General features: G+C 40.3%; 1 protein-coding gene, 1 long non-coding RNA gene and 1 pseudogene across 2 annotated transcripts in view; all 3 read left to right on the forward strand.

The window, feature by feature from the left end:
• The first annotated feature begins 273 nt into the window (after nt 1–273).
• LOC137980066 (uncharacterized) lies at nt 274–4,345 on the forward strand. Its single transcript, XR_011118441.1, has 4 exons — nt 274–349; nt 455–749; nt 1,978–2,136; nt 2,622–4,345. It is a non-coding gene; the product is annotated as an uncharacterized lncRNA (long non-coding RNA).
• A 3,970-nt stretch (nt 4,346–8,315) lies between these two features.
• On the forward strand, nt 8,316–9,981 carry LOC137979255 (uncharacterized skeletal organic matrix protein 5-like; annotated as a pseudogene).
• Nucleotides 9,982–17,947: 7,966 nt separating this feature from the next.
• Nucleotides 17,948–20,000, forward strand: part of LOC137979097 (uncharacterized skeletal organic matrix protein 5-like) — a 6,937-nt gene continuing 4,884 nt past the window's right edge. The window contains exons 1-2 of the mRNA XM_068826274.1: nt 17,948–18,094; nt 18,224–18,350. Of these exons, the coding sequence (XP_068682375.1) occupies nt 17,964–18,094; nt 18,224–18,350 (258 nt within the window). The 5' untranslated portion in view covers nt 17,948–17,963. The remainder of the gene's footprint in view (nt 18,095–18,223; nt 18,351–20,000) is intronic.

Raw genomic sequence — 20,000 nt, forward strand, 5'->3', positions numbered from 1 at the left:
TCATAAATCGTAAAATTATCACTTCCCTAGCCCTAAAAAGGTGGATCTGTAAATAAAGATTGGCAACATCATCATCATCTCTTTCCAGTACCTTGCAGGCAGTGCGTTGCATTAAACGTTCCTAAAAATGTCAGAATGCTGTCAGGAGCTGCTGACAATCATTGAGAAATGTAAGAAAGATGTTAGTCTTCGATCATGTATGATCCGAAATCAACAACATCGACCTCGATCATGTAAATCATCTAACTGTGAGATAATTTGTCGTCGATTTAGATAACTCCGAAGATCCGAAGTCTGTGAGGTCTGAGATTGTGGACGTGGTATCTTTCGTGCTTTCTTGGCCGCAACGGTACGTAGATCACAAAGGGATCTTATGTTAATATCTTAAGCTTAGCTGGCTACTCTGCAGATCTTAGCTTATGGATTGTACATACGGTTTTTACGCTTGTTTCAGTCAGTGTAGATGCATCTTCAGAGATCAGCTGCATTTAGCCCGTCTGGAAGATCTACTTCAGCGTCTGCTTGAATGTGCCATCGATCTTATCTGCGAACTTCGTGTTCCAGCTGTTGAAGACGGAAAGAAATCGATTCCCGAAACTGATGATGAAGCAGCAGAAAGAACGACTGACGTGGACCCGAAAGGCACATGGACACAACCAGAAAAGGAGAGATTGTTTCTCGCGGTGGGCAAGATTTTCCAACTTCCTTTTCCGTTTTATCAAGTGCGAAAAATTCATCTTTTGCGGCAGGTATGTACGCTTCGACGCTCAGTTGATTAACCAGAAAGAAGAAAGAACTTTATAAGTATGTGGTTTTTGCGTAAATTTGTGCCGGTACGACCGACCGGTGTGAAGTCAACATGGACATGTCATGTGCCCCTATGCACGCGTACACTGCCCATATAGTTGCAGTTTTAAGGATTTGTTCCCTTTCCCGAATGTTAAAAAGTAATTGTTTAAAATGACATTGACTGGATTTCAAATACACATGGATATAACACTCGCCTCTCACCAATGCGGTTTAGAAGTGCCTATGAATGATTAGCTTCAAACAGAAAGTGTGGGTCATGGTCACGATACTGCACTTACACCTGAAACATCACCTAAAAATTTCGCAACCAGGGAAAAGTAGTCCCTTACGTTTTCGGAAAGGGTATTTTTGCACTTAAAAAGGTAACCTTGCAGTTTCGGATGAGCAAATGGTTCGGTTGGAAGTTCTTGGAAGCTAACGTTCAGCTAGCAATTTCTGAAATGAAGATATCGCTTCCTAAAATTTTCGGACACTTCAATTTCCAGCTAAGATATCCGAACAAATCAAATTCTTGTAGGTGATAAATAAAAACATCTCTTTAGACAGTCTACATTTCACAGTCTGCTTTAACGCGTGAGTCTTGTTTTAAGATTTGACACTGCTGGGTTGTACGTATTGACAAATAATAGAATTTTCTCGCTAGTTTTGGCTTTTTGTTTAAATGCCTACTGCCTCTTCAAGACGGGTTTTGAATCGAGATAGTGCCTCCTCAAATGATGTTTTTGAAGAGTTTGTTCGGAGAAGCCTACTAGCCTCTCCGTTTATAAAACCCTTCTTGACACCAGGCGGGTTTCAAGAGGTAAAAAATGCTTCAATCTGTGTATTGGAGGCTTCAGTCGGCTGGTGATGTGTTTTGATTTGGAGAATAGATTCTTTCTCCTCCTGAAACAACAAATCCACAAAAACCCACACAAAAGGGAGACCTCCCGGTTTTCCTCCCTCATTAAAATCGACTCACAGCTAATTAACATCCAGTTGTGGTGCTGTGCCCCGACATCAAACATGGACTGTATAGCGGCAGCCAGAGGCGCCTTTGTATGCTTTCAGCCCGATATCGTGAGCTGCGCCCTTCGCAACTCGGTCCTCGACTGCAGGTAAGGGTGTTTAGCACTGCCAATTATTATTATTATTATTGTCTGTCACATTCTTTCATTTTTTTGTTTATAGCCTGACAGAGGGAGACTGGCCTCGTTGAATTTAGCCGAGGGACAACGTTTCTTCAAGAACTACCTACAAGGCAAGCTCGGCCGCACGACATGCGCTTGACAGTTCTTCCTCCATGTGCCCAGAAACCAAAATGACGGAAAATGACCCACTTGAATCACGGTAATGCGATCACGTGTTGCATACTCAATAAGAATAAAAAAAATAGAGCACAAACATAAATACACATATGGAACGAATCTAAAATAAAGAGAACAAATCAATAAATAAATGGTCTTAACACTGATACTTGATTAAATTAATGGGAAGAGGTGTAAAATATATCCAAGCAAAAAAAAAACATATACAAAGGTAATTAAAAATTACGACACAGAAATGTAATAGATACATATTATACAATAAAGCTGTTTGAATTATGACTGGAAAGGCGCGCCATAGTTGTTTTCTTTCTCTTACGTTTCTTGCCTTGGGAGTTTCTAGTGTTTGTTACTCGCTTTTCTTGATTTATCTTCACTGTGTTTAGCGGTCCGGTGGCCTTTCATGTTTCTCGTTGCAACTGAACCGCTGCAGTTTTCTTTCTGCCCTGGTACTCGCAGTGCTTTTCTTATTGTTCTCCGGTTTCCCTTTTTCGTTAATGTCTATTTTAGGGGAAAGGAGCTTTCCTGACAACACAGGGGATGTTGATCCGCCGAGCGTTGTGGAGGGTTCCTTCGGAACTCACTCACCTTCCATGCCGCCTGGTGTTATCGCTGACATGCAACGACAGATCAAGGAAAACAATGCCCGTGTGATGGGGAGGAGTTGAGACGTTATCAGTTAACTGGCTCGTCCTTGAGCTAGCGTTCTTCAAGTGTTTGCTCTTCACGTGTGCCAGCAGAGGGACCTCGGCTTTCGGATGAATCTCGCGACCCTGAAACAGAAGAACTTTACTGCAAGCTTTCGCAACATGAGCGAGCAGTTGTAATCTGCTGAGGGGGAGGCGCGGAACATGTACCTCCGTCCCACTCTGTTTCCCGTTGGCTTAGGGAAACCACGGTAAAATACGTGGCGTAGATGACACAAAGGTCCTGAAATAGCACAAGGACTGTCTTCAGGCTTGCCACAAGGGTATGGTGGGTTCTGAAGTCTTCTCTATCTCTCGGCACAAGATTTTTCCATCTTCATCATACCGTATTCATAATATGCATGTTGTCGAGCCTGCTCCTCAGGTACTGGATGTTGACCGAGATCTACTGGCCTCAGCTGAAACTGTGGAATGGTTTCCATTACGGCTTCAGAGTTCAAGGCTATTATTTTTATTTTATATTTTATTTTATTTTATTTTTTTATTTGCCACAGAAAAAAGAAATGTAAATGCAAATATGAACAATCAAAAAAGAGAAGATGGAAGAAAAATTATTGAATTACGTTGGTGGCGAGGAGGCCTAAAAGAAACTACTAAGCTTACGTAAATTAGCCTTCCCCAAGTAAAAGCATTGATCTATCGTTGACATGCAAGTTGGCAACGGAGAATACAATTATTACAAACATTTAGTTATTTTAAGTGTTGAAATATAAAGTAATGAACGAAAATTAAAAACAGTTTGAACTTACAAGTTGGTAATGAAGCATCAGGGATGGCACTAGGATTTTTCAATCTGGGTGCTGGGACCCGCATGTTCGGCCAAATTGGGGTCCCAAGCGTTTTTTGGGGGTCCCAAAATCTTGGTGACCCTCTACGAGAAAAGAGTATATTTTAAATTATGAGAAAAAGAGAGTAACCAACTTGGAATTAATATTGACGCATATGCATAGGACCGGCCGACAAAGGCTTTTTCTAGAGCCGTTACATTCATTCCTGGACAAGAACTCTGTTAATGAAAGAGCACCCTTTCCAAGGGTTTACGCATCACTGGTTTCCTCTCTTAGGAGCAACGAACACTGACGTCTTTTGCTATATATTTGCATTCAGTGACTTGCAGAGTACATTCTTCTGAAGAAGACCGCAGAAGGGGGTCGAAAATTTAGTTTTAACCTTTTTAGATGTTTTAAACCCCATTTCTTAGAAATTATGATCACAGATCGCTCCAACAGTTTTACAAACAACAGAATATAATGACAAATCAGAGCGAGTTGTGTGAGTTATTTAAGTCAGTGCCTTGCGTCCTGGGACGCATTAAAATTTCGATGATGCATTTTTTGGATTTTATTTGCGTAAAAATGCACGATTTCTGCGTTAACGCGATCCCTGCAGCATACAATTACAAACACTTTGTCATTTAATTAAGGTGTTGAAACATGTAAACAGTTGTGAAAGTAAAATTACAGGGTGAAAAAAATTTGACACAGGAAGAACAATAGTTGTTAAAAAAGAATTAACTTAAGTGCTTTCTTGAAGGAAGCTGTTGAGGAAGAATTGATTATATCAATGTCAAGAGAATTGTTAGCCTGCGAACGCAGACGTATTTCCGGCGGTCGTTTCTCTCCCCCGAAAAGTAACGGGGAAGAGAAACGACCGCCGGAAATACGTCTGCGTTCGCAGGCTAGAGAATTGTAAAATTAGGTCCCTGATAGAAAACAGAAAATTGTTTTATGTTAGTCCGACAGAAAGGCAAACGAAATGCATGAGAGTTTCTCGTATAATATTAATATGTGTGAATTTGACTGTTTAGAGTGAATTTGCTAGCTAACTTGGGAGAAAGAGTTCGAATTTGATAGGAGAACATGAATTGACCAAGTTGTAACAGGTTAAGATCATGGAATTTTAGGATTCCAAGTTTCTTAAATATAAGGTCAGAATGAGCATTAAAATGAGATTTATCTATGATTCTCACCACTCTTTTCTGCAATTTTACCAGACGAACAAGGTTAGTTTTATAGGTGGGCGCCCAAACTAAAGCGGTTTTCAAATGAGTGTCTTAAAACCAAAACCAAAGTAATTACTTTGGCCAATCAAAAAGGACGAAGACAATCCGTTAAACCAATCGAAACTCCAAGTAATTACACGTAGCCGACACAAAGCGCGGGAAAATGTGCACGCGCAAGCCACGATTGGCTTTGGTTTCACTTCTGATTGGTTGAAAAAATGCTGCGAGAACTTTGAACCAATCACTGAGTGAAGTAATCATAAACCAAAGCAATTCGCTAATTACTTTCGACACTCAATTGAAAACGCTCTATATTACAGTAAAAGAAGTAAGGATAAACAAGTGAATAGTACAATACAAGTAAAGAGTATGAAGATAAATAAAAACTCGATTTGTGTATCATTCCAATTGATTTCGACACTTAATTTGTTAGCCACATGGAAGATCTCAGACTTCCAGGTCAGGTTTTCATCGATGATTACAACCAAGAAAACTGTTTCTTTAACTTGATGAATTTGTTGTTCATTTATCAAAATTTGAAAATTATAACTTCTACGTTTTTAGTTTGGTTTGAACACTATGAACTCGGTCTTTTTTGAGATTCGGTGAAGCTTATTAACCCTAAACCATACTGACAACTTATTTAACTCGATGTTGAGCTGATTAACCAAATATTCAGGATCTTTACGAGACAGAAAAACGTTGGTATCGTCCGTGAATAAAATCAGTTGTAGTGCCGTAGATGCATTGACTATATCATTAATGTAAAGAAGAAAAAATAAAGGCCGGTAGAATAGAGCCCTGAGGAACCCCACAGAATATATTAAAGCGGGAAGACACATGACCGTTGGAATCTACAAATTGTAATCTGTTAGAAAAATAGCTTTTTACCCATTTTAAGGCCAGTCCACGTATACCATAGTGTTCAGTTTTGTCAAATAAAATATTATGTCATAATCTCTTGATTATGATTAACTGTATCGAATGCTTTTGAGAGATCACGGAAAATACCAACAGCTATATCACCTCTATCACAGCGCCTTGTTTGCGGGTCAGGTTACATCGGCTAAGGAGTTGGCAGAGCTCAAGAGACGTAAGCCAGAATGATTATCCCATAAAAGGAGGGCCTCAACCTCCTCCACCTCAGCTCCCCAACAGGATCATGCCTCACGGGCTAGGGTTCAGCTATCGTAGACCTTTTTGCAGGTACGGGCGGCCACTTTAATTTCTATTGTTTCAAATAGCTATTATGGGATGCCCAGAGGGAAAATACATATTAATTTTCCCCCTGAGTATCCCATAATGTCTTTCGAAACAATAGAAATCAAAACGGCCGCTGTAGGTGCAAAAAGAACTATTACCCATGGTTCTCCCTAACCTCTTCCAGCCTCTTCCACCCAAGGTAACTCCAGGGAGGCGTCGGGGACAGCAAGCCCCGGGGGGTCATGCCAACAAGCCTAGAACAGACCCAAAAAACGTCTGACTGGACAGGGCGGTGGCCTCCCCCTGTCCTGCACTTCAACTTTATTTACACCTGCCGCTGCCCACAGCTCCGGGGGACGGTTGTCTGTCCCTTTTTCTGGACTCCTGGGAGTCTATAACAAGGGATCAACGTGTTTTGCAGCTTCTACAACATGGCCTTCGTATCAGTTTCGACACTCAGCCTATATTCGCGTCCAATGCGGTCCCCTTTTCTCTGTCAGAGGCCAGAAGCAAGAAAGAGCATCTAAGGTCCCAAAGTCTTTCAATTTTGGGGAAGGGGGCCATCCAGAGGGTGGTGAACCAGTCTTGTCCAGGGTTTTTACAGCCAGCTCTTTGTTATCACCCCAAAAAATGGGAAGCTTCGGTTGGTCATCGACCTTCGGTCATTGAACCATCACTTGGCGAAGGAAAACGTTTACTTGGAGACGCCTGCCAATCTTCGGCTTTCCATTTAGAAGGGAAATTGGGTAATCTAAGTGGATCTGACAGATGCTTACCTTCATGTTCCGATCCACCCATCATCGAGGAACTTTCTTCGTTTCTGTAACCACGGCGAAGTTTTCCAGTTTCATGTTCTGCCGTTAGGTTTGTCAGTGAGCCCAAGGGTTTTCACTCGCGTAGTGGATGTGATGACGGCCCATGCTCGATCCCTGGGCCTACAAATTCACTATTACGTAGACGATTGGCTCATGAGGAACCAGCAAGTGTAACACCTCTGGTCTCAAACTCAGTGTCTTCTGCGCCTGACCACTCGCCTGAGTTGGATTCCTAGTTTGGAGAAGTCAGAGTTAACACAGACACAGGACCTTGTCTCTATCGGCACCCATTATCGAACCGATCTGGGGCCTGCCAAATTTAAAAGTTTCTCAGCAAACCGGAAATTCGATTTACTGCAAATTAGGTCAGGGGTCAGGCCAAACATTTTGTCGTCATTGTACACTTTGTTTTATTAACACACGAGTTTGCTCACAGAAGGTGTCATTCTATTTACAAATTGACTTAATTTTGCCTTTGATAATCACGATCCAGTTTTTTGCCATCCAAACTGATAAATTCTTGGATGACAAAAGCGCAAATGATCTCAAACATTTTAGAAATTTTTATCCTATGTATCGCGTTCAAATTTTCAGATTGCTCATTATGCAATGCACTTTCGATATTCAGTACTTTTATTTTCGGCTGAATGATTAGAAAACATTAGCCTTATGCTAATAAAGCAAAAAATGTAAACAAAATGCCGCGCGAAAATGCATGGATCTTTCTTTATTACTATACGGACAAGTCAATAAAAGTACATTGACAGAAGACGGCACCCTGCCAGCAGAGCCTTTCTTAACTCGCCCGCTGGTGAGTTTTTAGAGAGGCTCTGCTCGCAGGGTGAGAAGACTGGTACTTGAATCGGAAAAGCAAAGCACTTTGGCACAAAGTATGAATCAGTTTTAAGTGAAACTGGGGATAAAATTCCAAACTCTATTTGAAATCCAGGACATATCATAGATCAAATACGCAAACATCAACTAAAACATCCGGCGTACTGTCGGAATTTATTAATATGGGGGCTTGTTATACCGAACAGGCGGATACGCCACGCGATCTCTTCATGATACATGAATACGGGTCTCGAGGTCACCTGTGATCAATCGTAACAAATTACTCCGCCGGAAAAACACATCCAGGCTTATATCCATATTCATTCTCTTAGATTCCTTGGGCTGTATCGCTGCGAATAAATCAATATGCATTTATTGTACCTTTATAGTACCTTTTACAACCCGAGTAACTCAATGACTTGCCTTATTAATTTATATTTTCGCACAAAATAATTATAGTAAATTGCCTCCTATATCTGTACACTGCTACAGTACATGTTGTACACTGATACTAGGCATTAACGCCAAAAGGGAATGAGCCGAGTAAAAAGAAAAACAGTAAACTTGGATTAAATTGATTGGATGAGGTTGTTAACAAGAAAAATTTCGGTCGTATTTGTAACTATAGGAAAATCTTATTAATTTCCTTGTTTAATTTACACTTGCTTAGTACCGCACTATTACTTGGGAATAAAGGAATTTTGGAATCTTCGTTAAGAGGGAGAGCTTCCTTATCTGGTACAAAATGCGCTTACGTCTTATCGTTTATTTCGTTGCAGTCCTTTTCTCGATGGCTGTGAATGCAGACATCCGTTAAATCTTGCGCCAAACCGTTCAACCGTGCCATGCTTTGCAATCTCATGTGCAACTTGCTTCAGGATTCCGGAGCCAACGAGGCTATTAAAACGCTGCAAAATAAACTCGAAAGTCTCGTTGCAGTAGTCAATAATTCCTCACAAGGTAAGCTGATTTTTAAAAATCAATCTGTCATTTCAATGGTTTCATTGATGGAATACAAGCAGATGAGAAATTGGCGAGAGGCGAAGAAAACATCGCGTTTGACGGTCTAGAAAGCTTTTCCTGGCCGCTTTTAGCGATTGGCATCCCATCTAATATCGATTCATCCAATATTGCTCGACCAGCTTTGTCAGATGTTCCTTATCCAAAATAAAATACTTTATGAAGTTATTTCTGATCACGACATCTTTTATATACTTTCTACAGCTGTTCCTGCTGTTCCTGTCTCTTCGCCTTCCTGCAAAGAGCTGTATGAAAAACACAAGTGAGCGCCTAATAAAAGTACGGAATCGTATGTATATAAAAATGTAGACATCAGGGATTAATGTACGCGGGAAGCTCTTCGTATTAGCTTCCGAACCATTTCAACAAACGAGGTTTTATTTGGTACAGGTTCTCCAAAAGCCAAGTGTATCCACTGATGTTTGGGTCACAGAAGATTCCTGTTTATTGTCACATGGGAAACTTTGGATGCGGAGGTGGAGGATGGACGCTTGCGATGAAGACTGACGGCAAAAAGGTATCCGACAACGCAAGTTTTTCTCAACAATCGAAGTTCTTCGCTAACCGCATAGATATTTATTTTCGACATCTTCTGCAATCAACTCCTTTGCCAACTTATACCGACCTCGTTCTCAGGGCTTTTTTCTGCGGTTGTGTCCGTGCAGCTAATTCTGTGTTTTTTGTTTTTATTTCAGAAAACCTTTCATTATGATTCGGCCTTGTGGAGCAACAAAAACGCCTACAACCTCCCAGGAGGGAAGACTGGGTTTGACTTTGAAGAAACCAAACTACCGACCTACTGGAACATGTCTTTCTCCAAGATCTGCCTCGGTATGAAGATCACTGGTCACCCAATCAAGTTTCTGGTCATCAACAAGCAGGCCCAGTCTCTGCATTCACTAATAGCTGACGGCAAATACCGCTCCACGTCACTGAGCCGCAACACATGGAAGACGCTGATTGGTTCTCAAGCGTCCTTGCAGGCCAACTGTAACATGGAAGGGTTCAATGCCGCTGGTTCATCAAAAGGCTTCTCTAAAGTACGAATCGGCATTATGGCAAACAACGAGAAGGACTGCGCAACCACAGAATCCAGAATTGGGTTTGGTACCGGAGGGTACGATGATGATTCCAACACATGTGGGAACGTCGCACACTCGACTTCAGATAATGGGGCCAAAAGCATTAGAGCCATGGGATATATTTTGGTTCAGTAGACATTCATGTTTCTGTATTTGACTTTTCAAAAGAGTCATTGATGGAATAAAGAGTCATTCCATTCTCAAGAATTGCTAAGCGTAGAAGCAAAAATCAATATTAGGGCTGGATCACGAGCTTCATTTGTCGGAAAAAATGGCTTGTCCGTACACTTAATATCGGCCGGCTCCTTTGAAGTTTGTACAGTCTGACAAATATTTGTAAGGCTCTCACATTACGGCCCCACCCGTCCAAGCTTTGCCATTTTACTATGTTTGGCAAAACAAAGGAAAAACGCGCTAGTGGGAACTGGCCCTTAGGGAAAATTGTTATCACCGTATCAAGAAACACTTGTGAAAAGTTGAAAGATTTCCATTACTCGAATCACTTTAAATAGCAAGGCTAAACACATTGTAGTCCCACCGTTCATAACACACAAAATATATTCCATTTCCACTGCTAACTAAGTTACTTTGCTCTTTACGATTTTAAGAAAATCCCGGAATGCAAGCGCATCAAACACGTCAGTAAGAGCTTTCCGAGCCAAGTGGCCCAACACGCCGGAGCTTATCCCCGGTTTCCTTAGCATGAAGCGACAAGGAGTATTTCTACTCCCCCCTGGTGGGATGCTGGTCCATCGCAGGGTTACCCCCAGCCTTGAATTCGCCGGTACCCATTTATACACCTGGGTGGAGAGAGGCACCGTGAGAGTAAAGTGTCTTGCCCAAGGACACAAGAAAATGTCCCCAGCCAGGACCCGAACCCGGACCACTCCGAGCGCACTAACAATGAGGCCACCGCGCCTCCCAATTGCCTACTAATTGAGAGAAATATTTGATCCGTTTTATGATTATGCAGGAAATGTAGATCTTAACAAGTGTTATTGAAATCCAAAAAGAAAATTGGGAGTAACCACGCATTTTTCAAAGATGATTCATGAATAATATTTGTAAAAAGCTTTAAAATACAAAGCAATGTATAGCGTTCTTTCTCAAACTAAAGCTAAATTATCTCTCAAAAATGTAAGTTTACCCCCAATGTTCTTTTTGGATACCAAGAGTGCTTACTAAGATCTACTTTGTCCGGATAGTTTTAAACTGCGCCAAAATATCACTGTATTAGTAAGCATCACCTATAGGAAACCCGAGTATCTCGAGATGCGCAGAACGTATGCGCAATAACAATAGTAGGCACCTTCCTTAATTGGAAGTAAAAGGAGAAACCTTTATGGGGCTATTCCTAAGGCCTTTGAGTTCTTTGAATCCTCAAATACTTTCCTTTTTGAATTTGTCATAAATCGTAAATTTATCACTTACCTAGCCCTAAAAAGGTGGATAGATAAATGAAAATAAGGGATTTGTTAGTGGCACCCTTATCATCATCATCATCATCACTCTGACAAAAATAAATCTCTTTCCAGTACCCTCAGAGAAACGACGAAGCACCATTTTAAAATCTGGGTTCGAGACACCAGGTTGAAAAACCTTAAATAACAATGACCACAACCAGGTTTTCTGAGCCCGCGAGACTGAGCGCCCCCAGCAAACCATTGTCTTAACCAAAACCGCTGGTCAGAAACCTGGCTCTGGTCATTGCTGTCTTAGGTCTTCCCATGAGGTTCCTCATTTGTGTCATTGTTGAGCACGTGCTCACAAGGTTCCTTGACCGCAGGCCTCAGGGGTAAAAATGACGCGAGAATGGGCTGAAAACATCTTTGATATTTATGTTAAGAAGACTTCAACGAAATGCTAAAATTGCAGGCAGTGCGTTGCATTAAACGTTCCTGATCGTATCTAAAAATGTCAGAATGCTGTCAGGAGCTGCTGACAATCATTGAGAAATGTAAGAAAGATGTTAGTCTCCGATCATGTGTGATCCAAAATCAACAACATAGACCTCGATCATGTGAATCATCCACAAGCGTTCCAAGCTCAGTGTGAGCATGGCCGACAAAAATATAAGGATTTGTATGAGAGTCCCGATAAAAAGCTTAGGAAGATAGTTATATGAAAAACATCTCAATTAAAAAGCCTAACCTTATTGCCATCGTGGATAGCTTCCTTCCTGTGTGGCTATTTTCCAGATCCGACGCGATTTGAAATTTCACAATTTCGTGGTTGTCAACGGTTATAATAAAATCCCAAGGCTGGAGGGGAGAGGACAAAAGGCGGAGCCCTACTCCATGGAATATCCTATGGAATACCTAAATAGCGTACCCCTAAAAATCATTTATTGGTCAAATTAATACTTTATCAACATGGTGAGGCATTTAGATGCACATACCTTTATTTATTTCGAGCTTTCCAGTTCTCCGATTGTTACAGTTCGATGCGGTTCACGAATTGGCCGCCATCTTGAAATATCGTATGAGGTATCTCATGTATCCCTTATTGTAGTTTAGTAATTTTGCAAATCCGTATACTCCTATATACCCATATGGGCCCATGTATGCCCATAATATGCCCATGTATACCCCTGTAGTACACAGTGTAGCCATATTATATACTCAAGTATGCCCCTGTATGCCCATACATGCCCATTTGTAATCTGATGAAATTAACGTGTACAAATAGTTTCCATTTCATAGGGGTACACAGCTGTACATGGGCATACACGGGCGGGTATGCAGGGGTACACGGTTTTATGAATTTTTGTCTAAAAATAAAGTATAATAAGGGATACACGAAAGACATACGGAACTCGAAATAAATAACGGTATGTGCATCTAAATGCCTCACCATGTTAAAAAAGTATTAATTTGACCAATAAATGATTTTAAGGGGTACTCCATTTAGATACTCCATAGGATACTCCATGGAGTAGGGCTCCGTGTTTTGTCCTCTTCCAGGCTGGGGACTAAATTCTCAGGTGCCACTAATTTGAGTCAAATATTCCTGGATAAAATATTCCCACGGTCACAATTTCACATCAGAATCAATTGCCAAAGATTGAACTTTCATTTCAACCCACTATCAACGCAATAGCAGTCCTGCGAACAACGTCAGGCGGTAAATATTGCAACAAAACAGCATTCAAAGGCGGTGCTTTAGCACAAAAGTGGCCACGGCTTCGACCGTTGATAACAAACTGACCCTTACTGGGGTGGCGGACCGTAGTTTGTCAACCGCAAAATTTCGTTATTCCCCTGGGTCTACTGGCATGACTGCATTGACTCGGGCCCGGTTCAGACGCCGATCTTTTCATGAGCCGAACTCAATTCGAATTTGTACCGACCCAAATTAACAAAAGTAAGCCTGTTGATTCAGACGCCGTTCTTTTTGGCCGTTCCTGATACAGTTCCAGTAAAAGCAATGAAAATTCTCAGTGGTTTTCAGGAGTAGTAAATAAACATGGCGGATGCTGCTAACCTACACATCCGTCGCCCAAAATCGATGTTTATTTTACGTGCCACGTGGAAGAAAGCGGTAATTCGAAGAAAAAAGATGCAGACCGCATTGCATTTTATGTTTGCAAGCAGACAGCAGTTGTTAAATGTTAGCCTTCTCACGCTGCTGCGAAGCCGGAAAGCATTGAAAGATGCGAGAATGAAAACCGTAGTAAACAAACTTTTGCGCATTCATGCCGCTTTTATTAGATAATAGGATTTTGTATGTAGTAGGCTGTTCGTGATCGTAACTGTATTTATCAAGCCTTCAAGGAATTAACATTAATTACGCAGATGCTAACAATTAAATTTCACTGTCTTCAGTAAGTCCAACCACAAAATATTCGTAGCACGATATTTTATCCTACGCGAACAAAGTTTATTTGCATGTCATTATATATTCCTTGAAAAAATCGGCAAGAATTTGTGACGCTGGTGAATAATAAAGCAGCTTCTATTTCCAAAACGATGGAACTACCTGGTGATAAATAACCTCGTCAAGGAGAGTGAATTTTTGACTTTGCAGAAACATCGGTCAACCTCAAGAATTGGGCGATAGTAGGCGCGGCTCATGAAAAGATCGGCGTTGAACCGGGCCTCAGTCGTCCAATCACAGTAACGCTCCCTTCGTGTTGACAAAGTTCAAACATTCGCGAAGCCGGAAAGCATTGAAAGATGCGAGAATGAAAACCGTAGTAAACAAACTTTTGGGCATTCATGCCACTTTTATTAGATAATAGGATTTTGTACGTAATAGGCTGTTCGTGATCGTAATTGTATTTATCAAGCCTTCAAGGAATTAACATTAATTACGCAGATGCTAATAATTAAATTTCACTGTCTTCAGTAAGTCCAACCACAAAATATTCGTAGCACAATATTTTATCCTACGCGAACAAAGTTTATTTGCATGTCAATATATATTCCTTGAAAAATCGGCAAGAATTTGTGACGCTGGTGAATAATACAGCAGCTGCTATTTCCAAAACGATGGAATTACCTGGTGATAAATAACCTCGTCAAGGAGAGTGAATTTTTGACTTTGCAGAAACATCGGTCAACCTCAAGAATTGGGCGATTGTGCTCTTTGTGTTGAATTTGCACATTTTTGTCAAAATTTATAACACTTGAAAGAAAAAAAAGCAAACTAACAAAAACAAAAACCCGGTTTATTGTCATCATTTTGACACAGATGTATACTTTTTTACGCGAGTTGTTAGTAAACACGCACAATAACTTGATCATGGCGGCCGCTGAAATCGACAGCACTTTCGATTTTGCCATTTCCTTGCGCAGCCAAAAGTACAATACAAAAATTTAACAGAGCAAAAATCTCCCAAAATGTTTTTCACTTATGGTAATTTTTTATATTCGAGGTTCAAAATTTATGTTGTTTTCATGTCGCAAATTTTATTGCTGATGGCAAAATATTTTGTCGATCGACACTTCCTGAAAGCTTTCTACTGCTCTTCCCATAAACTGTATATCACTATTTATTTACTTGTACATCAATATTTGTTTTGCGTAAGGCAGGCAAACAAAATCTGCACCTTGCTTGGCTCGCATTTTTTGAGCCCTAAAGTAGAATATTCGGTCCTATGTTTCTGACAGCAAGTCGTATATTTTGAGGTCCCCCAACCAAATACTAACTCCGTTCCTTTTACTTTCTTCAATCTTTCTGGGTTTACTAGTAACAACATGTCTTCTCATGCCCGGGGGGGGGGACTCCCATATGAAACAGACGGGGATGCTCGTCGGAAATTTTGAATTTAACCCCTAAAGGAGACCAATCTAGGCGTGGCTTAAGCAAATTTTGACCCCTAAAAGAGACCGTTTAAAAACACAAAAATACGACATGCAATGAGTTTTAATGATAAAAAGGCATAATCATCGAATGCTTTTATCTAAAAAGAAAATTTAAAAGGAAATTTGACTTCTGTTTCTCTTCGCGTAATTCTGTGTTACTTCGCGGAACCCTAAACGAGACCTTGGTGGCATAAAATATTGGCGCTTTGCCCGGAACACCCTAAGCGAGACCAAAATCCAAAATTTACACCCCTAAGCGAGACGACGAGCATCCCCGTCTGTTTCATATGGGAGTCCCCCCCCCCCCCCCCCGGGTTCTCATGGTACTATTAACCTAAGACATCTACCTTGGCAATACAATGATATACGGTACCAAAACAATATCGTGTACTATCAGAGCTGCATTTTACGCATAGACAACTTGAATCTCCAGGAAAACAAAACCCAGCTCAGTTGACAGTTGCGGAATAAAGCGCTGTGTTTCGGCACTAGCACACCTACGCAATGAGTGCCTATTTTTTAATTGTTGACCTTTTTCAAAGCAATTAAGAAATACATCTAGTCGTGCTCTGCAGACGGCTGCTTTCTGTCCATTGAGTACATAAATTGGTCACCACATACATCCAGGTATAAAAGGCCCTATTTCTTGCTCTGGTTATTACAAGATCAAGCTGATTGACGTATTTTACTGCGACAGCTTAGCTCTCTGTAACAAGATTCTTCGACTAAAGAGACTTCAACGATTCCTGTCAGGTTCTTGACACTTTTTCCTTTCTTCCTTTTTTTTTTTTTTTCAAATTTTGCAATATAATGTCATTTTCCTGACTTTATTTTTTAAAATAGGACACTGCTGTAATTAGGGAGAACATGGATCAAAAGCTTGGATATTTGACGATCTTTTCAATATTCTTTATTCCACGGTTGTTCATGATGGCTTCTAGCAAACAGTGTGAGGTCAAGTTATTAAAGTCCGGCAGAGCTCTTAAGAATCACATTTTAAAAAGGGTTGATGTCAGAACTCCTCTTGACTGCCACTTTCTATGTCAAAATAATATGAAGTGCAAAAGCTACAATTTCATGATCACCAGCGATATCTGCGAGCTGAATAACAGTACTAAAGAAGCTAGACCCCATGACTTCCTACCAGATGACGCCAGGTTCTATATGGGGATAAGGCCCGATACCGGTAATATTTCAAACTCATCGTTAACTTGTACGAACGAAAGTGTAGACAAAGAGTTTGTGGAAGCATTATTTCTGTCGTTGTTTAGTTTTCTTAAAAGAACAAGGCTTCTCCAAATCCTTTTCGGTAGAGCTTTATTTTTTTGTATTTTAAATATTTTTAACAATTTTTAAACCATTGCAGAATCGTACATATTTTGTTGCAATTGAAACAGACTATCACAAGATGGTGAAGGAAAAGAAAAAGGGGAAGGAAGGGGATGAAAATGAGATCAATTTTCGAACATTTAAAAATAGCACGCTTTCAGGGTGCATAAGCGTAAATTAAAAATCAAAAATTGAGATCATTTGTAATTCCCTTTCTATTTCTTGACTATGTTAACCACGCGCCTGCCCACAAAACCAATGAATTTATTGCTTTTTATACATGCACTGATATCATTGATGCTTACAGGGACAAATCTCTTCCCCCTGAAGACCTTCCAGTGGACAACCAAAAAATTGTTGTCTTTGAAGATCTGGTTTGTGAAAGTAACCAAGATACTATCGTCAATGAATAATTTATCAACGGGCGACACCGGCACCATTGTCTCTTTTGCACATACATAGTGACTCACAAGGTGCCAAAAACCAACCGTGATAAAACAAACTAATTTTTGAGGAGCTGGATGTTGACTACGAGCTGTTCAGCAAACTGCGTTACTGCTAGAAAATATTCCTTTTTTATTACGATGAACCCAAAGAGTTGATAAAAAAATATTAAAGAAACATCAAAAAACATAATGACACGACTTCTAAAACAGCAACTTGAGAACCTGGTCCGCCTGGTTTCCCTGGGGTCACAAAGGGGGAAAATGGCACTATCGTTGCTATCACTTTCCTCAGGCCATTGAAATGATGCACTGCATGGTCAATGTTGGGTTTGTTTATGTTCAATCCCCAAGTTCAGAATTGTACCTTTATTGTACCTTTTACAGTCCGGGTAATCCAATAACTTGCCTTATTATTTTCACACAAAATAATTATAGTAAATTGCCTTTTATATCTGTACACTGCTACTGTACATGTTGTACACTGACACTTAGCGATAACGCCAAAAGGGAATGAGCCGAGTAAAAAGAAAAACAGCTTAAAACTTGGATTAAACTGATTGGATGAGGTTGTTAACAAGAACATTTTCGGGCGTATTTGTAACTATAGGAAAATCTTATTAATTTCCTTATTTAAGTTAGTACTGCACTACTACTTGGGAGGAATTTTGGAATCTTCGTTAAGAGGGCGAGCTTCCTTATCTGGTTCAAAAGTCTCAGCTTTTTTTTCGTTCCAGTCTTTTTCTCGATGGCTGTAAATGTAGATAGATCCGACAACTCTTGCGCCAAACCATTCAGCCATGTCATGCTTTGCAATCTTATGTGCAACTTGCTTCAGAATTCGGGAGCCAACGAGGCTATTAAAACGCTGCAAAATAAACTGGAAAGTCTCATGAATAGTCAAGAAATCATCACTAGGTAAGCTGATTTTTAAAAATCAATCGGTCATTTCGATGGTTTCATTGACAGAATACAAGCAGACGAGAAGCTGGCGAGAGGCCAAGAAAGCATTGCGTTTGACGGTCTAGTAGGCTTTTCCTGGTCGCTGTTAGCGATTGGCACCCCATCTAATATCGAATCACCCAATATCACTCGACCAGCTTTGTCAGAGATGTTCCTTATCCAAAATAAAATATTTTATGAAGTCATTTCTGATCACGACATCTTTTATATACTTTCTACAGCTGTTCCTGCTGTTCCTGTCTCTTCGTCTTCGTGCAAAGAGCTGTATGAAAAACACAAGTAAGCGCCTAATGAAAATACTGAATCGATATGTATTTTAAAATGTAGACATCAGGGATTAATGCACGCGGGAAGCTCTTCGTATTAGCTTCAGAAGCATTTCAACAAAGGAGGTTTTATTTGGTACAGGTTCTCCAAAAGCCAAGTGTATCCACTGATGTTTGGGTCGCAGAAGATTCCTGTTTATTGTCACATGGGAAACTTTGGATGCGGAGGTGGAGGATGGACGCTTGCGATGAAGATGGACGGCAAAAAGGTATCCGACAGCGCAAGTTTTTCTCAACAATCCAAGTTTTGCCTTAAACGCATATAGAAATTTATTTTCGACACAGTTAGTTTCTTTGTCATCTTCACGGAACTGTCGTTGCCAAGGCTTTTCTCCGCCGAGAGTTGGGCTCTCTCTGCGCAGAAAAAGCCCTGGAGAAAAGCTCTGGGAACGAGGTTGTTCTGTTTGGTTTTTTGTGGAGTTAGTGTCCGTGGTGGAAAGAAAATAGGCTTGCAGTACGTGCATAGATAACAATTAGAAACGTTTTTTTGAATTCCAACAAATGAGCTTCAAAATCGGAGAGAATTCCTTTCTCTTGACAAAATAAGGGTTGCATGAGAAATACACCATCAGATATGACAGTGATAAGTAATAAACCAATTTTTATTTCAAAATGGATGTAATTATCTTGTGTAACAGTAAACCGTCTACAGAGGGGATTTTGGCTAAAAACAATGGTTAACCTCAATAAAATGCGGCCTTTGCGTTTAACCCGCACATTTCTTGTCGAAGGCTACCACACTTAAACGAAAAAAAAAGACGGCTTCTTGCCATCTCTTGTCAGATATGTACTTTAACCATTGTTTCGCGCGTGCAAGGTAACTTGCTCACGAGCGGACGCTGAATCGATGACACTTTGATTACCATAAATATTTTGCTTGTGCAGCCCCTTTTCTGTAATTTTTTTTTCAAGCGCAACAGTCCATTGCAGCGCTTTGGTCCCATGTACGGAGTAACGTTTCAAAAGGAATCGTGGTTGCGTCAAGACTTATTTTCCTTAATGTAATTTGCGAAGCGAAACGAAACGAAACAAAATGAGAATCTGTTATTTGCGAAATTAAAATCTGTAATTTGGGAAATGAAACCTGTAATTTGTGAATTGACAATTTAAGGTTTCTGTATTTTGCGACATGAGAAACTGGGGAATCTGCAATTTGCGAATAGAAAATATGTATTTTAAAAATAGAAAATTTATTTTTTTGAAATAGGGGGATCAATGTTGGGCTAGTACAAAACACTCACCCCAGTCAGCTGACCCCCTTACTGACCCCCTCTAAAATCATAATGAGAAATAAAGATTAAGATTTAAAATTACACAGTGGCTGACGCGAAGTAACGAGGAAATTACACTCACCGATGGCGGAAGAGATTTAACATTGAATCAACCCCTTTCATGTCAAATGATAATCCTTTTTCTTTTGATAGACGGATGTCCAAACATACAATTTACTGCCAATTTTTACGATAAAAAAAGACTAAAATGTCTTAATTACACGGTAAACATAAACAGAACTGCAACAAACAGCATAACTGTAACACCAGGCCCACAAGTGTTCACCAACGCAGAGAAAGAACAAATTCCAAGCATTCACCGGGTGTTCTTTAAGTTGTTTACTGCCAGGTCAGTTCTTCAGACTATTCTGGCAACTTTCATTTAGGTGTACCTCCCCTTGACATATTCGTAAGATGACCAAGGAAGTTCTGACTATCTTCCAATTCACGTCCACTCTCGCAAAATTCTTGAATCTAGTCCTGATTATGAAGTTGCAACGAGAGGATTGTCATTTGACATTAAATGGGGTTGAATCAATGGTTAAATCTCTTCCGCCACCTTTGAAATTTGAAAGTGAGTGTAATTAC

Source organism: Montipora foliosa, chromosome 12, assembly GCF_036669935.1.
Source record: "Montipora foliosa isolate CH-2021 chromosome 12, ASM3666993v2, whole genome shotgun sequence".
Classification (NCBI taxonomy): Eukaryota; Metazoa; Cnidaria; class Anthozoa; order Scleractinia; family Acroporidae; genus Montipora; species Montipora foliosa.